The 16,984-nt window shown below is 44.1% G+C and overlaps 1 protein-coding gene across 1 annotated transcript; it reads right to left on the bottom strand.

Moving 5' to 3' along the window:
- Positions 1 to 3,085: 3,085 nt before the first annotated feature.
- Positions 3,086 to 4,009, bottom strand: LOC140190158 (C3a anaphylatoxin chemotactic receptor-like). The gene has a single exon (XM_072246669.1). It carries the CDS (start codon positions 4,007 to 4,009, stop codon positions 3,086 to 3,088), a length of 924 nt encoding a protein of 307 aa, XP_072102770.1.
- Positions 4,010 to 16,984: the final 12,975 nt, after the last annotated feature.

Genomic DNA, 16,984 nt, shown 5'->3' with positions numbered 1-16,984 from the left:
GGTTTGGAACATAGATTGTTGCAAAAACCAACAAAACGACAGGTATAGCTAGGACCCATACGGGTGCCCATAGCTACACCTTTACTTTGGAGGAAGACTTATTAAGAGTAAGAACTAATTCCTCTATAAGGAGCAGAGTGGTGGCAGAGGGGAACTGATTAGGTGTCGAATCCAAAAAGAAGCGGAGATCCTTACGACCTTCCTGATGGGTAATAGAAGTATACAGGGACTGGACATGCATGGGAAAAATAAAAAGGTGTGGTCAGGGAACTTAAAATCATCGAAAAGTTTAAGAGCATGAGAAGTGTCACGATCATAGGTAGGAAGGGATTGAATGGAGGATGGGGTGGGGTAGGATAAACCGTGTCGTGGTATGCAGAAACGAGTTGTCAAGGATGAAGTTACAGAGTACCTGGAGACATATAACAAGGTCGGCAGAACTCAGCATGGATTCCTTAAAGGAAAATCCTGCCTGACAAAGATATGACAATTTTTTCAAGAAATTACAAGTAGGTTGGACAAGGGAGATGCAGTGGATGTTGTATATTTGGATTTTCAGAAGGCCTTTCACATGGTGCCACACATGAGGCTACTTAACAAGGTCAGAGCCCATGGGATTATGAGAAAGTTAAATACGTGGAAAGAGCGTTGGCTGATTGGCAGGAAACAGAGACTGGGAATAAAGGGATCCTATTCTGGTTGGCTGCCGGTTACCAGTAGTGTTCCACAGGGGTCCGTGCTGGGGCCGCATCTTTTTAATTTGTACATCAACGATTTGGATTATGGAATAGATGGATTTGTGGCTAAGTTTGCTGACGATACGAAGGTAGGTGGAGGGGCCGGTGGTGCTGAGGAAACAAAGAGAAGTGACAAATGAAATACAGTGTTGGAAAGTGTGTGGTGATGCATTTTGGCAGAAAAAAAATGAACGGGCAGACTATTATTTAAATGGGGAAATAATTATAACTTCTGAGATGCAACGGGACTTGGGAGTCCTCACACAGGATTGCCTTAAGATTAACCTCCAGGTTGAGTCGGTGGTGAAGAAGGCAAATGCAATGTTGGAATTCATTTCAAGAGGAATAGAGTATTGGAGCAGGGATGTGATGTTGACGCTTTATAAGGCGCTGGTGAGACTTCACTTGGAGTACTGTGGGCAGTTTTGGTCTCCTTATTTAAGAAAAGGACGTGCTGACGTTGGAGAGGGTACAGAGAATATTCCCTAGAATGATTCAGGAAATGAGAGGGTTAACATATGAAGAACGTTTGTACGGTCTTGGACTGTATTCCTTGGAGTTCAGAAGAACGAGGGGAGACCTCATAGAAACATTTCGAGAGTTGAAAGCCATCGACAGAGTGAATATGGCAAAGTTGTTTCCCATGATTGGGGAGTCTAGTACGAGAGGGCATGACTTAAGGATTGAAGGCCGCCCATTCAGAGCAGAAATGAGAAGAAATTTTTTAGCCAGAGGGTGGTGAATCTGTGGAATTTGTTGCCACGGGCAGCAGTGGACGCCCAGATATTAGGTGTAATTAAGGCACAGATTGATAGGTATCTGAGTAGCCAGGGCATCAAAGATTATGGTGAGAAGGCGGGGGAGTGGTACTAAATGGGAGAATGGATCAGCTCATGATAAAATGGCTGAGCAGACTCGATGGGCCGAATGGCAGACTTCTGCTCCTTTGTCTTATGGCCTTATGGTCTGATACGTAGAATCGGTGGTGAAGAAGGCAAATGTAATGGTAGTGTTCATTTCAAGAGGTCTGGAATACAGGAGCAGGGATGTGATGCTGAGGCTTTATAAAGCACCGGTGAGTCCTCGCTTGAGTATTGTGAACAGTTTGCGCTCCTCATCTAAGAAAAGAAGTGCTGCCGTTGGAGCGGATTTAGGAGAGGTTCAGAAATATAATTCCGGTAATGAAAAGGTTATCATAGAAAGAAGCTTTGATAGCTCCGGGTCTGTACTCTCTGGAATTCAGAAGGATGAATGTGATGTCATTAAATCCTTTGGAATACTGAAAGGCCTAGACAGAGTTGATGTGGAATGGATGTACCAGATTACAAACAGAGAAACTGCAGATGGTGGAATTCTGAGAAACAAACAGAAATTTCTGAAGATTTATGGAGAAATGTGCATTCGACCTTTCGGGTTGAGTTCCTTCAGCAGGACCGTGAGGAAAAGATGAAGTGTAGAATTAAAAGATCGGGAGGGGGAGAGTGAAACGCAAGGTAATACGTCAAACCGGGGCAAGGGATAAAGCAAAGAGCTGGGAAGTTGATTGGTGAAAGAAATACAGGGCTCGAGAAAAGGAATGGAAAGAAGCCCATGAAGGAAAGATAAGGTGGAAGGAGCAACAGAGGGAGGAGATGTGCAGGCAATGTGAGAGAGGAAAAAGGCGATGGGGAGCGGTGTAGGAGGGAGGGCATGACTGGAATTTTGAGAAATCTCCGTACATGTCAGCAAGTTGGATGTACCCAAATGCAATATAAGTTATTGTTCCTCCAACTTGAGTGTGGCCTCATCTCTACAGTGGAGGAGACCATGGATTGCCGTATCCGAATGAAGACTGGGCCAGCGAAAAGAGAGGGGAGACCTGATGGAATTTTGGTAGGTTATGAAAGGCACAGACCAACAGCATAATTTACCCAAGGTTGAAATGTCTAACACCAAAGGCCATGTATTTAAGAGGAGACGGCGTAATTACAAGGGAGATGCGAGGGGCAAGTAGTTTACACAGAGAGTGGTGCATACTTGGTATACGCTGACTGGGATGATGGTAAAGACAGATAGCTCAGAGACTTTTCAGGGATGTTTATGTCGGCGAAATGAGCTAATTGGAAGGATATCGACATTGGGTATTCAGAGGGGATTAGATTAATTGGCCATTAATTTAATAATTTAATTGATCGACAATAGTAGGCCGAATGGCCTGTCGCTGAGCTGTACTGTTCTACGCTCTATGTTCTAAGAGATTGGAAGAAGCGTACAGGAAAGCCTCCAGTGCTGACCATATTTGCAGCCGACTGTCCACTGTGTCTGTAGTCAGGAGCTATTGGTCGGCTGAGGGCCCACGAGGTATTCTATCAGACATTCGTATTTGAGGTGGAATTGCGGGTCTCGGTCTCACCCTTTGGCTCATGCTCGGTGAAGGCCAGCAGGAGCGAGGCAAACATGGAGCGCCTGAAGACCTGACGGAAGTCGCTGCCGGCGAAGACGTAGATAAGAGGGTTGAGGGCGCTGTTGAATGAGGCCAGGGCCTCAGTGAGTATATACCAGTAAAAATGACTCTGCACGTCGCCGGTTGATATGAGGGCGTAGAGAGTGCTGGGGAGCCAGCAGATCATAAATGCGGCGACGGTGGTCACGATCAGGCGTATGGGCTTCCTGGACTCAGCGAGCCTGACCCCTTGCAGCCTCCGGCCAACGAAGGCGTAGCAAATGATCATAATTACAAGAGGCGGGAGGGCGAAGGTGAAAGTGATCCAAATTAGCGCACACACGAAAAAATACCTAGAGAGGAATACAAGCATAAAGATGACGATGGCTATGACCCAGACCACGAAGCAGGTCACACGAACCCATGCGAGGCTCAGATGTTGCTGGAACCATATGGGCCGTGTAATAGCCAGGCAGCGGTAGATGCTGATCAGGCATAACAGATATAGGCTGGCAAAAGCGACTAGGAACATAGTGGGTAATACAAGCAGCCAAAAATAAGAGGTTTTAAGCTGGAGAATGATGTATAAGGGGAGACACAGGCAATAAATCAGGTCAGCCACAGCCAGGTTCAGGAAGCACACATTCCAGACGTTACTTTTCATCTTGAAGCCCGTCACCCAGATGACTGCGCCGTTTCCCGGGACGCCCAGTAGGACGGTAAGGATGAGGATGACCGTTGTCATGACGGAAGGTGCTCCCCACTCCATTCTGAATCTACCGGCCGCGAAATTGTTGGGGGAGAGATTCCCAGTGAACGTCGAATTGGACACTCCTTCAGAGAGCGACATGTCTGATCTGGTGGTGGAAAAATTGTGGAAGTTAGAGGGTTGAATAATTGAGCGAAGAGGTATTGAGGAGAGAAGGAGAGAACGAAGAAGGAAGATAGCCACACGGAACGGAAACAGGACACGTAATATGGCACTGAAGGTGGAGTAAGTCTGCTGCAGCGCAGAGACCACAATCTTCTTTCATTACTTGCCGCTGGACCCCGGCCGCCCAGAACTGTCAAATACCGTGTGGTGGCTGCCCGTGTTTTATCCTCCCCACGTGAAACAAAGTGCCACGGAGGCGTTCCCTATGAAGGGTATCCACCCGAACACAGCCGTTATTTTGATCCTGTATCACCCTCTGCAGCCAGGAGAATATTCTACTGGATTAGGGTGATCAGGTTGCTACAACCACTGATACAAGTTCCCGAGACCGTGTGAGTTTGCTCCGGGTACTCCGGTTTCTCCACGTTCAACAGACGTACTAGTTATGAGGTTATTTGATCATTGTAAAATATCCTGCTAAAAGGCTGCGATTAAATAGGTTGGCTGCTGGCGGTGCGGGCTAGATGGCAGAAAGGGCTGCTCCACTTGTGTCTCTAAATACAGTATGTGCCTAAGACACTTTGCAGAGTACTGTAGAATGGCTTTCCAAAGTGCTCATAAGCTCCCTGTTAAAAGAACGGCCCTGCATTCTGCGGCTGTGTCGTCTAGTCTTAGCCTACTTCCCATAGGAAACATCTATTCTACATCCACTCTTTCGAGGCCTTTTCACATTGAACAGCTTTCTATGAAGACATCCCCCCCGCCCACCAATTCTTCTGAATTTCAGTGAGTAGAAGTGAGTGCCTCATATGACAAACCTGTCAACCCCAGAAACTCGAGACGCCAGTAGGTTAATTGATCACATGACAGTAATTGGGCGGCACGGTCTCGTCGGGTCGGAAGGGCTGATTACCGTACTTTATCTCTAAATCTAACTAAAAATTAAAATAAACTTTAAAATAGTCTAGCCTTTATATTCGGTTAAGTCTCCGCTCAAGATAAATGTAAGCCTTACCCTCAATGTTGCTCCTACAATGGAAAAGCGATTCTACCTGTCTGCACCATCTCTATAGCTAGTATCTTAATTTCCTTTGTTAGGCCATCCGTAAGCTGCTTTCGGCCGCATGGAAAACTAGCCCAGCTTTCTAACCTCTGAAGTTCTCCTCACTGAACTGCATATTGATAATCCCACTGCCCTGCCTTCATTGCCTAAGAGAACATACTCTCCTGAAAAACCTCCCGAAAGTAGTAAGGCAGGCTTCCTTCCACAACGCCGCCACGCTGATGATCCCTGATCAGCCACCACATTTCCAAATTAATATAAAACCCGTGGAAATGCATCTCACCTTTCCCTGGAACCTCTGGCTCCTTCCCGGTCCTCAGCAGTTTTGGAGTCTTGTACTTAGACGTTAAGTTCTCCTGAGCGCACGAAAGTAATCTTGAACAGGACTTGCACAGAGACGGACGGTGGGATTTCCTAAGTGCTCGAGTTAGATCGAGGAGTTGTGTCTTGTGCTGAATTTGGATGCTGATTTAGTAAAGATGGGGCCTTGGTTCCGAATGAGCGAAAAGATGAGTTCGTCCACCTCGGTAGAGACTCTCTGGGTTTGAAGATCCAGGAAGCTCAATATAAAGAAGTTGAGTTGCTGAAATCATGAGATAATGTTTTACTCAGAAAGCACAGAGGGGAAAAAACATTTCCTCTTGTTTTTGAGAAGTAAAGTAGATAAAGCGATCACGTGGTAAATTTCTGAAATTAACCCCATAAGGTCAGGTGATTTATCTACCTTCAGACCTTTTGATTCCCCAGAACTTTCTCTCAAGGAATAGTGAATTCCGACACTTCATGCTGGTGTCTTCCACAGTGAGCACTGATGGAAAATACCTATTCAGGTGGTCCGCCGTTTCCACGTCCGCCTTTAGTACATCTCCAGCATCTTTTTACAGCCGTCCAAACTCTCTGGGTTTGAAGTTACAAGAAGCTCAATATGCACAATTTCACGTGTTGACATCATGAGATAATACGTCACTCAGAGAGGAATGAAGAATAAAACATTCCATTTATTAGAGGCCACGGGATTTATTTCTGCCGGACATTGTATGATGGGACAGTGCAGAGTTTGTTTTTGTGATTACTCCATCTGTTCCAGGTGACTGATCTATCCCAGTCCTTCGATTTACCCCAGAACTTGCTGTCGAGGAATAGTGAATTCACACCCATCCTGCTCGTGTCTTCCACAGTGAGCAGAGATGAAAAATATTTATTCAGATATTCTACCAATTCCGTGTCCCCCATTACTAACTCAACAGCATTTATTTACAGAGGCACAATATCCATTCTTGTCTCTCTTTTACACTTTACTTATCGTAGGAAACATTTGGTATCCTCTTTAATTTTATTGGTCAGTTTACCTTCGTATTCCATCTTCAATTACTTTTTAGTTTCCTTTTGTTGGTTTTTCAAAGCTACCTAATCCTCTGAATTCCTAGTAAATCTCGCTGTATTTTTGGTTACCATTTGGATTTCTGTTGGCGTTAACTGCTTTTCTTGCCCACGATTGTTTCATTGTGCCTTGAGAATACTTCCTTCTGTTGGGATGTTTATATTCTGCGCCTTCCGAGCTGCTTCCGGAAATTCCAGCCATTGCGGTTCTACCAAAGTCCAAAGTGTTCTTTTCCTATCTATTCTGGCCAACGCCTCTCTCATGACTCTAATTACCTATATTGTGCCGTCACTCTACTTACCTATATTCTGCAGTCGTACCTGATACATATGTGTTCAGAGCAATTTCTTCAGGATAAATTCAATCATAATATGATCACTTTTCCCTTACTGTTCTTTTACCTTAAACTTTTCCCTCAGTTATTCAGCGACTAAGACAGGGACTTCTTACACTTGCAGTTTTTTTTTAGCTCTATCCATATAACCATATAGCAATTACAGCACTGAAACTGGCCATCTAGGCCCTTCTAGTCCGTGCCAATCTGTTACTCTCACCTTGCTCCACCGACCTGCACTCAGACATAACCCACGATTCCTTTCCTGTCCATATAGCTATCCAAATTTACTTTACACGACAACATCAAACCTGCTCCATTTCTGCTGGATGCTCGTTCCACACAGCTACCACTCTCTGAGTAAAGAAATTCCCCCTCATGTTACCCCTAAACATTTTCCCTTTAACTCTCAACTCATGTTCTCTTGTTTGAATCTCCCCCACTCTCAAATGGAAAAAGCCTATCCACGTCAACTCTATCCATCCCCTTCATAATTTTAAATACCTCTTTCAAGTCCCTTCGCATCATTCTATACTCCAAAGAACAAAGACCTAACTTGTTAAACCTTTATCTGTAACTTAGGAGATGAAACGCAGGTCACGTTTTAATAAATCTCCTCTGTACTCTCCCAATTTTATTGACATCTTTCCGATGATTCGGTGACCAGAACTGTACACAATACTCCAAATCTGGCCGCACCAATACCTTATACAATTTCAACATTACATCCCAACTACTATACTCAATGCTCTAATTAATGAAGGCCAGCATAACAAAAGCTTTCTTCACCACCCTATCACATGAAATTCCACCTTCAGGGAACTATGCACCATTATTCCTAGATCCCTCTGTTCTACTGCATTCTTCAATGCCCTACCATTTACCATGTATGTCCTATTTTGATTAGTCCCACCAAAATGTAGCACCTCTCATCTTTCAGCATTAAACTCTATCTGCCATCTTTCAGCCACTGCTGAATCCATTGTACTCCATTCAAATTAATGCCTAACGATTGAACCTTCCTAAGTAACCTTCCGTGTGGAATTTTGTCTAAGGCCTTACTGAAATCCATACAGACAACATCCAACGCTTTACACTCGTCAACTTTCCGAGTAACCTAATCAAACATTCAATAAGATTTGTCAAACATGACCTTCCACGCACAAATCCAGGATGACTGTCTCTAATCAGCCGTGTCTATCCAGATAATTGTATATAGCTTCTCTAAGAATACTTTCCATCAATTTACCCACCACTTACGTCAAACTCACAAGCCGATAATTGCTAGATATAGTCTTAGAACCCGTTTTAAACAATGGAACAACATGAGCAATATGGCAATCCTCTGGCAACATCCATCCCCGTTTCTAATGATATTTGAAATATTTCTGTCAGAGCCCCTGCTATTTCCACACTAACTTCCCTCAAGGTCCTAGTGAATACCTAGTCCGGACCCAGAAACTTATCCACTTTTAGATTCCTCAACAGCGCTAATACTTGCTTTTCTTTAATCGTCGTACTTTCCATAAATACCCGTCTTGTTTCCTTTACCTTCCACAATTCAAAATCCGTCTCCTTAGTGAATACCGAAGAAAAGAAATTGTTCAAAATCCTCCCCATATCGCCGTCCACTCTGATTCTCTGAGGGACCAATTTTATCCCTCACTATCCATTTACTATTAGTGCAACTGTAGAAACCCTTTGGATTTATTTTTACCTACTTGCTAAAGTAGCCTCCTATCTTATTTTAGCACTTCTAATTTCTTTCTCAAGATTCTTTTTTACGTTCTTTATATTTCTCGAGCACCTCATTAACTCCAAGCTGCATATATTTATTGTAGATCTCTATCTTTTTCAAAACCAAGCTTGCAATATCCCTTGAAAACCATGGCTCTCTCAAACTTTTAAACCTCCTTTCAACCTAACAGGAAGATCCTCTCCACAGCGACTCCTTTCCAATATTTTTATTATTAATTTTGCATATAAGAATACAGTGTACAGGAAAAAATATATTGCACATAATGACTCCTTACGCTATATTCATACTGATTAATTAATACGTAAGATTGAAATATAGTAATTTTGTTATATTAAAAATGTTACTCACTACCAAGACCGAAGATGATTAGTAAAGAAAAAAATGAAAAAAAAATTTCAGTCATCATCTATGCTTTAACAGCAAATCAAATGTTTAGAAAATCATTCACACAAGTTACCTACAATGTTTGAAAGTCTTTGCTGGATTCAGAGATTAAACATCGAATGTTCTCTACATTTCTACATGACATGACATCACGAGACGATTGAGAGTGAATGGGTGGGGCCACAGCTTTCCATTTGAGCAAGATTGTCCTTCTGGCCATAGGATAAATAAAGGCCAAATATGCAAGTCAGATGACTCCAAAATGATATCGTTTCCTCCAACAATACCAAATAAAAGTGTCAAAGGATTAGCTTTAAAGCTTATTTTGAAAAGTATCAAGAAGGTTTGAAGTACTTCTTTCCAATATTTTTCAAGACTCGGACATGTCCAAAACATGTAAATGAGTGAAGCTTCTCCATTATTACATTGATCACAAAACGGAGATATACCTAAATAAAAGCGAGACAATTTATCCTTGTTCATATGGGCGCAATGTGCCACTTTAAATTGTAGGACAGAGTGGCGGGCACATAACGATGAAGTGTTAACCAATTTATAAATTTGATTCCAAGTTTACTCAGAAATTGAAGTCTGTAAATCTTGTTCCCAAAGTTTTTTTATTGTATCTGAAGGAACAATTCTCATTCTCTACAGCATATTTTAGACAGTAGATATAGATCCATTATTAAAAAAATTCAAATAAAAAATGCATCTAGTAGGTTCTTCTCAGGGCTTTTGGGAAATGTTCTTATTTGACACCGTCAAAAATCTCTTATTTGTAGGTATCGAAGAAAAAAATGAGTTTTAGGTAAACTGTATTTCGTTGAGAGTTGTTCAAACGAAAAGATACTTCCCTCTACAAACAAGTCCTGAAAGCATTTAATACTTAATACATCCTATTCTTTAAAAGCCATATCAATCATAGAGGGTTTAAAAATAATTAGAAAAATGATACTCGATAGAAAAATCTCAGTAAGCCAAATTATTTTCGGGATTGTATCCGAATTCTCACAGTGAATCCACAAAGATTCAATAACCTTCTTTCCATTGTCACTTCTTACTAATGATTTCAATTCATTTTTTTCAGCATCACACCAACGCCACAACTTCTGCCGTCCTGACTGTCCTTGCGTTACAGTGTAAAACCTTGGACATTAAGCTCCTAGCTACTGTATAATCCTCTTTCAGCCACGAAAGGATATCGGACCATCTCGGGTTCAGGTGTAATCAGTCCCTTTTATACAAGTCATACCTTCACCAGAAGAGATCCCAATGTCCGATGAATCTACGTTCCTGCGTGCCCCCTGCACTAGTTCATCAGTTACGCCATCATCTGCCAATTCTTCCTATTCCTACAATGACTGGCGCATGACACAGTTAGCAATTCAGCGATTAGCACCCTGAAAGTCTTGTTTCTTAGTTTCTACCGAATTCCCTAAAATGTCTCTTCAGGACCTCCTTACTTTGTCTCCCTATTTTATTCGTGCCAATAAGAAGTAATACTTATGGCTGTCCGCTGACGTCTTTGGGAATGTCCTTGGATCGTTTCAGAGACATTCTTTATCCTGGCAGCACGGAAGCAACATACCATTCGTGTATCGTGGATCATGAAGTGTGTGAAGTTAACATTACTGGGGTAAAGATCCTTGGCAAACTGATAGGTCTGAACGTGGATGAGTCACATAGACCTGATGGTGTACACCCCAGTGCTCAGAAAGAGGTGGCTGAAGAGATTGCAAAGGCATTCGTAATGATCTTTCAAGGATCACTGGTTTTTGGAATAGGTCGGAAGACTGTAAAATTGCAAACGTCATTAGACTGCTCAAAAATGGAGAGAGGAAGAAGAAATAATATTGTCGGCCAATTAGTCTGACCGCAGTGGTTGGGAAGATATTGGAGTCGATAGTTAAGGATTTGGTTTGGTGAACTTGGAGGCTGAAGACTAAAATGAAATACTTACAAAATAACACTCTCCGATACCAAAATAATCATGTCCTCATGATCTCATGATAAATTTAAGCCTTCCTCTCAATGTTGCTCCCGCAATGGGAAAGCGATTCTGACTGTCTACACTATCTCAGTATCTGTTATCTGAATCCCGTGGAAATTCATCTCACCTTTGCCTGAAATCTCCGGCTCCGTCGCGATCCTCCGCAGGTTTGGATACTTGCACTCAGACGTTAAATTCCCTTGGGCGCATGGGAGTAACCTTGCACAGGACCTGAACAGTGATGGGCGGTCGAATTCGTTGGGTGATCGAGTTATTTTGAGGAGTTGTTTCTTGTGCGGAATTTGGATGCTGATTTAGCAAAGGTGCGGTCTTAATTCCGAATGAGCAGAAGAGATGAGTTACTCCACATCGGTAGAGACACTCTGGGTTTGTAGTTCCAGGAAGCTCAATATGAGGAAGTTGAGGTGTTGACATCATGAGATAATACTTTACTCAGAGAGCAGTGAATAACAAACCATTTCCTTTTATTGTTGAGAAGCTAAGTTAGAAGGAGGCCACGTGGTTAATTTCTGAAATTAACCCCATTTGCTATAGAGCATGCGCGGTTGAATTATTCCTCATTTAATACATTTCCCGACATCCTTCACAACGGAGCGCACACCCTGTAAGCAACAGCATTGTAGACTACATTCAGCAGGACAACCACTTTCAAATTTCTTACTCACTCTTCTTTCAGTTCGCCCTGACGAAAGGTCTCGGCCCGAAACGTTGATTGTACTTCTTCCTCTGATGCTGCCTGGCCTGCTGCGTTCCACCGGCATTTTGTGTGTGTTCTTCCACCAAAAGCGCATTTTCTCTTCCGGAAAGTCGCCGCCGTTTTCGTGTGCCTTCTTCTGGCCAGTATCTTTTCTAGATGGTTTAACCCAGAATGTCCTTCTGAGATTGTCTGCCTGGCATCACAGGTTGCTTAGTCAGGATCTGTGATATACACCCGCTACACATACCAACTGCCCTCGCGGTTCCATGTGACACTGATCGGGAGAACAAAGCAGGTGTTACAGCGTGCCTAATGGTGACCTGCAGGCTACCGGAGGGAAGGAGCGTCTTCCACCTCTTTTGGTAGATATTTATCTCCACCCCGCTACCCTGGAGGTTGCCGATCTCTCGATTGAGAAAACGTGTCCTAGTATATGGATAGAAGACCAGAGAATGTTGCTGAGGTGGATGATAAATCAGACTCGATGAGCTGAATGGCCTTATTCTGCTTCTATGTCTAATAGTCTATGGTGTTTAAAATTGAATGGAATGAAGAGATATGCACTAAGTTTGAAGAGATTAATGTAGTTTGGGGTCGGGTTATCACAGAAATGGTGTGCTGTAGGACCAGTTCCCGTGTTTCATTCTTCAACATGTTGTGTTCTGAACGCACTGAGCGATAGCCTCCTCTCTAGGTCCCTGATGCAAAGGGGGAAGATACTCTCGTTGAAAAAGTTCCATATCTGTCCCCACCATTGTCGCTCGGCCGAAGTGCCTCGAAGGGAATCTCTGAGATGTTGTCTCCAGTGTGACCATGCTTTGGAATTACGTTCCCCAATGTTTAACTACGACGCCATGAGCCTTTGCATCCACATTTCATAGTTTCATTTAATTGTTAATCAAGCATACATAATTATAGCCGAACGCAACAGCGTTACTCCGGGGCCAAGGTAAAAAAAAAATACCAACAGCAACACATAACAAAACAATATAAATGTTTGCACGTGCATATAAGATATCAGTAAATACACTCAGACAAAAAAATATAGTCTGAGACCGTGAGTCCATGAATGCTGCAGAAATCCGAACCATATGTGAACAAGAGTTTCACAGACAGTACATGGAGACTATCAGTGATTTCTTCCTCACTGGGACTCACCGTGTCTGACGCTGGTAGTGGGTGATGGGACGGCGTAACGGGAGCTTCACTTTGTGTCTGATCCATAGAGTGTGCGATTGGACGCTGTGGAGGGAACTTCACGCTCTGCCTGACCCCGGGAGAGTGTGATGGGACAGTGGGGAGGGTGCTGCACTCTGTGTTTGACTCGGGGAATGTATGATGGAACGATTAGGAGAGCCCTTCATTCTGTGTCTGACCCCGGAAGTATAGGATGGGAGAATGTAGAACGGGCTTCACTCTGTGTCTGATCTTGGGAGTCGTTGTTGCAGTGCCCATCACTGGGCCGTCCCTTTGTGATTCTTAGTACCTTAGTCGACCCCTCACATTCACTGATCCAATGGATATGGGCTTGCCCCCTCTCCGAGCCATTTCTCTTTACCACACCGCCGGCCAACAGGACCACAAGAAGACAGTCGTTGAGTTTGGCGGCTTGCTGGCCTCACTGGCCCAGCGAGCTTTGACGGCTGGAGTCAGAGATTTATGTTTTTGCTCTCGCTAGGGTCACCCATGCCAAGCAAGTCAAAGGATAGACCCCAAACTAAGAGTGATCGACTCGTCTTCTAGGTTTGGGGTACAGCTCAGGGCTAACAACCTTGACTCGTGTGACAAGAAGACCCTCACCTGCCACTCCTGACGTCAGACACCAATCTCCAACACTGGCGGACAGTGTCTGTCCGCACAATTCAGATCGTTTGCTCGCCCGGACAATTCCGGTAACACCCGCACTCAACCCTGCTGCTTTTCCCGCAGGGGGCGGGGCGGCAGCGAACAGTACGAACCACCTAAGAGCCATCCGCTGTCCCAACTTCATAAGACCTTAAGGCAAGAGAATGAGACCAGCCGGCCGATCAAGTCTGCTCTGCCATTCGATAACGGGCAAGTTAAATGAAATCCATCACCGTCAACGGCTCTGAACCCTGCATCCTCGGCCCCAGCAGTCTCTTTCAACAGACTGTGGCGATTCAAGGGCGCAGTTCACCCCCATCTTTCTGCCGGGCTGTTGCGAATGCGGAATATTTACCGGCCTTATTGGATCTCATAGATAAATGAAATTAACTTTTGAAGTTGTACTGGCAATTTCCACTCTAACGTGCAGAAATCATTGAGACCTGATAAGATTGTGAAACAAGAACTTCTAGGAGGGTGCAGGACTCCGAAAGAGCTCATGAGCTATAGAGCATACGCAGTTGAAGTATTCCGAATCTACTATATTCCTCAGGATGCTCCGCAACGCAGCGCATGCCCTGTAAGCAATAACATCTAGAGTACATTCCCCAGAAGCACCCACCCACTGCGCATTTTCAGTTCAGGAAAGTCGCCGCGGCCCCGCGGTGTTCGCGTCTGTCGTCTGTTTTCCGAGCGGTGAATCGGCATTCACCACACCCGACCGCTTAGCTCGTCCGTTGTGCTAAAGCACCCGGTCGATGTGTATCCACCAAAGGATACAAGTGGAAGCCGGTTGTCTATATTGGCAATGGACCTCTATCTCGTCTGCATGTTTTGTTCATACGCGCGTGCGCGACCACTGAGTGGGAGCTGAGCGAGTGGGAGAGCGCTGTGACGGGAGATACCAATGAGCGGAGTGGTGCTGTTGGGACCTGTCACTGAGGAGAGAAGGACAGACTGCATTAAGAAGCCAACTACTTTAAAAAGTTGAGTCGGGTGGGTGGGTGGTGCTTCTGATGTTCGTGGTCCCGCCTTCTTCCCCAGTTCTTCACCCCAGGACAAACAGCAGGTTCGCCCCCTGGGTGAAATTGTGAATTGCTGACATAGTGGAGGGTGTTGACTCAGTATAATTTAATCATATCACTGCCATCTCTCTTATTATCGCTGCATGTGTGATTAAATGATGATATTTGTTTACTACGGATAGCGATTAAATACAGAAAGACCGTAGATGTTGATGAAAGAAAACACATCGACTCCCCCAGAGTATTCGGCACGAAAAAAATAGAAAAATAACTCGAGGACCCCAATATTCCCCCTCGCGGGCATTAAAAAAAGAATCGGCCACAATAACAATCAAAGACTCCGTACACATTAGGTTTTCGACCCCTTACTTTCTGAAAGGAACAGGGACAGTGACTCCAAATTCCCCAACATCGCCTTCTACATGCAACAATTACCAGCTCAGCCCCCCGGCAATCGGCCACAAGAAAGAAACACCGAAAACCTGAAGGAAACCAATACAAAATACACTCCAATTATCACATTAATCTCAGAAGATGGAAAACGTCTTTTCATCTGCGTAAGAGGAGAGCAACCGCGCGTATACAGTACATCCGTCGGGAGTGACCGCCTACTCGGGTCGTAATGCCGCTGACTTTGCGGGGTCCAGGAGCGTGTTGAGCTCTGAGAGTATTGGCGCACCCGAATTCGTTAACTTTAACGAGGCGTCAATGATTGACATTTCTTAGTACTTTTTTTTCTCGAGTGATTCGCTCTTTGGGATGCGGTCCCGGTGCTTTCTGTTTAGACTTGCTCATTTTAGTTTGATAGGCTCGGAGATTCCATGTTACTTATGTTAGCAGTCTTCCAATTAGACGTGATCGCGCGATCCCAGTTTTGGGAAAGCTACGTCTCACGGTGGCAATCCACCAAGCGATGAATGTTCTGTTGTAATTTTATAAACGAACTCTAGTCACCATCTCTACATTGGGAGTCTGTATCTCCTCCACACTTGTGTTCCAACATTGCCAGTAGACATGATGACTGCTAGAGTGATTCGTGACTGTCGCGGAAAAAGAGTACACAGACCCGAAGGGAGCCGCTTCGGAAAATCTTTATTGACACATGATATCATGGAGAGCCCAAGTTCGTAAATCAGCGTCTTAGGACTCTGTCAAACAAGAAAACTCAGCCATACTTATGCATGAATGGCACGTGACAAGAGATACAAGTGGATTTTTACAGAAGTAAATGTCACGTGCTTCAAGACAATTTATGACCAGATAGTTCCTTATTTAAACCTTTGTCCAGCATTTAAATATACAGAAAACAATGTCTATCATTTTAGAGAACAATGTATAATTAGTCCACTGCATCCTGCATGACGACTTCAATGCAAATCTTCGCAATCAGTTTCTTAGTACTTTACTGGAATTCCAGAAGCGCTACCGAATAGCGAAGAAGCAAAAAAAAAAACTCCTTCAGCAGTTACACATTTCACATAAGTTTTGGTTCTCAAATATATATCAGGCAAGCTGGCTCAAACGCAGACGGATAAAACTTCTCAGAACAACGAACTACAGATAGAGATTTTTTATATCTCTGTTACAAGGCACAGTTCAGTCACACAGAGTACATTAATTACAGATAAATGATTATAGACTTCGATTTAACATTTAAAAACAATTCATTATTCCCTCAATGTCCATTACAATGTAAAGCTTTGATATTTTTCTTCCATAGTTCCCTCCTTGTTAATCTTCGAGATTAACACTCTTTACTGTGGTATTTCCTCCTCCTCCTCATAAGGGAATTTATATGCGTCGCAGAAGGGTATTTTCTTCCCTGGGTACACCTCTTCACCTCAGCAGATGCTCCTTGCTGGCTGTGTCTTCCATCATTTCGGGTAACTGCCATTAAGGGGACGGGGTAGAGTGTCATCAGAGGCAGTCTTATTTTTGAGCAGGAGAAATCCCCTGCTTGGTAAGGGCAGCTCTAATTGTTATTGCAGTAACAGAAGTATTTTTTTACTGGTCCGCTGCGGTGGAGTTACACTAACTCCTGACCATAGTTTGGACGGGTTGCGGGAAGAAGGCCGATAGGACCATCCTTCAAAGCCAGAAGGCCATCCTGGCCAGTTCTCAGAACCATTGACACTGCAACCATTCCTGCCCCCACTAAACAAAACTACTGATGTCACTTCACTTAGGTTAAGAGGGACCACCGACATACGGATCATCGTTTTACCAGCTGGGGAATTTCGGCCCATACGCAGCATGCTCCCTGCTTTACCTATTAGCATACGGATGGCAGAGAAACAATAAGGTGTTAGTGTTGCTCCCTCCCACCACCTGAATCAACGCTCCTATGAACACCACTCCGTCTAACCACTACATCCTCAGTCCCGCTGGACTCTGCCTGTTGTTAGCTGACCGTCGACCCGAATTTCCCGTCCTATTCTGCATTCGGAGGGTG

Source organism: Mobula birostris, chromosome 29 (assembly GCF_030028105.1).
Source record: "Mobula birostris isolate sMobBir1 chromosome 29, sMobBir1.hap1, whole genome shotgun sequence".
Lineage (NCBI taxonomy): Eukaryota > Metazoa > Chordata > Chondrichthyes > Myliobatiformes > Myliobatidae > Mobula > Mobula birostris.
This window is presented reverse-complemented; position numbering and strand designations above follow the sequence as displayed.

What these genes read in the sequence shown, in the direction of transcription:
- LOC140190158 (XM_072246669.1), bottom strand. Translation starts at nt 4,009, where the DNA reads ATGTCGCTCTCTGAAGGAGTGTCCAATTCGACGTTCACTGGGAATCTC.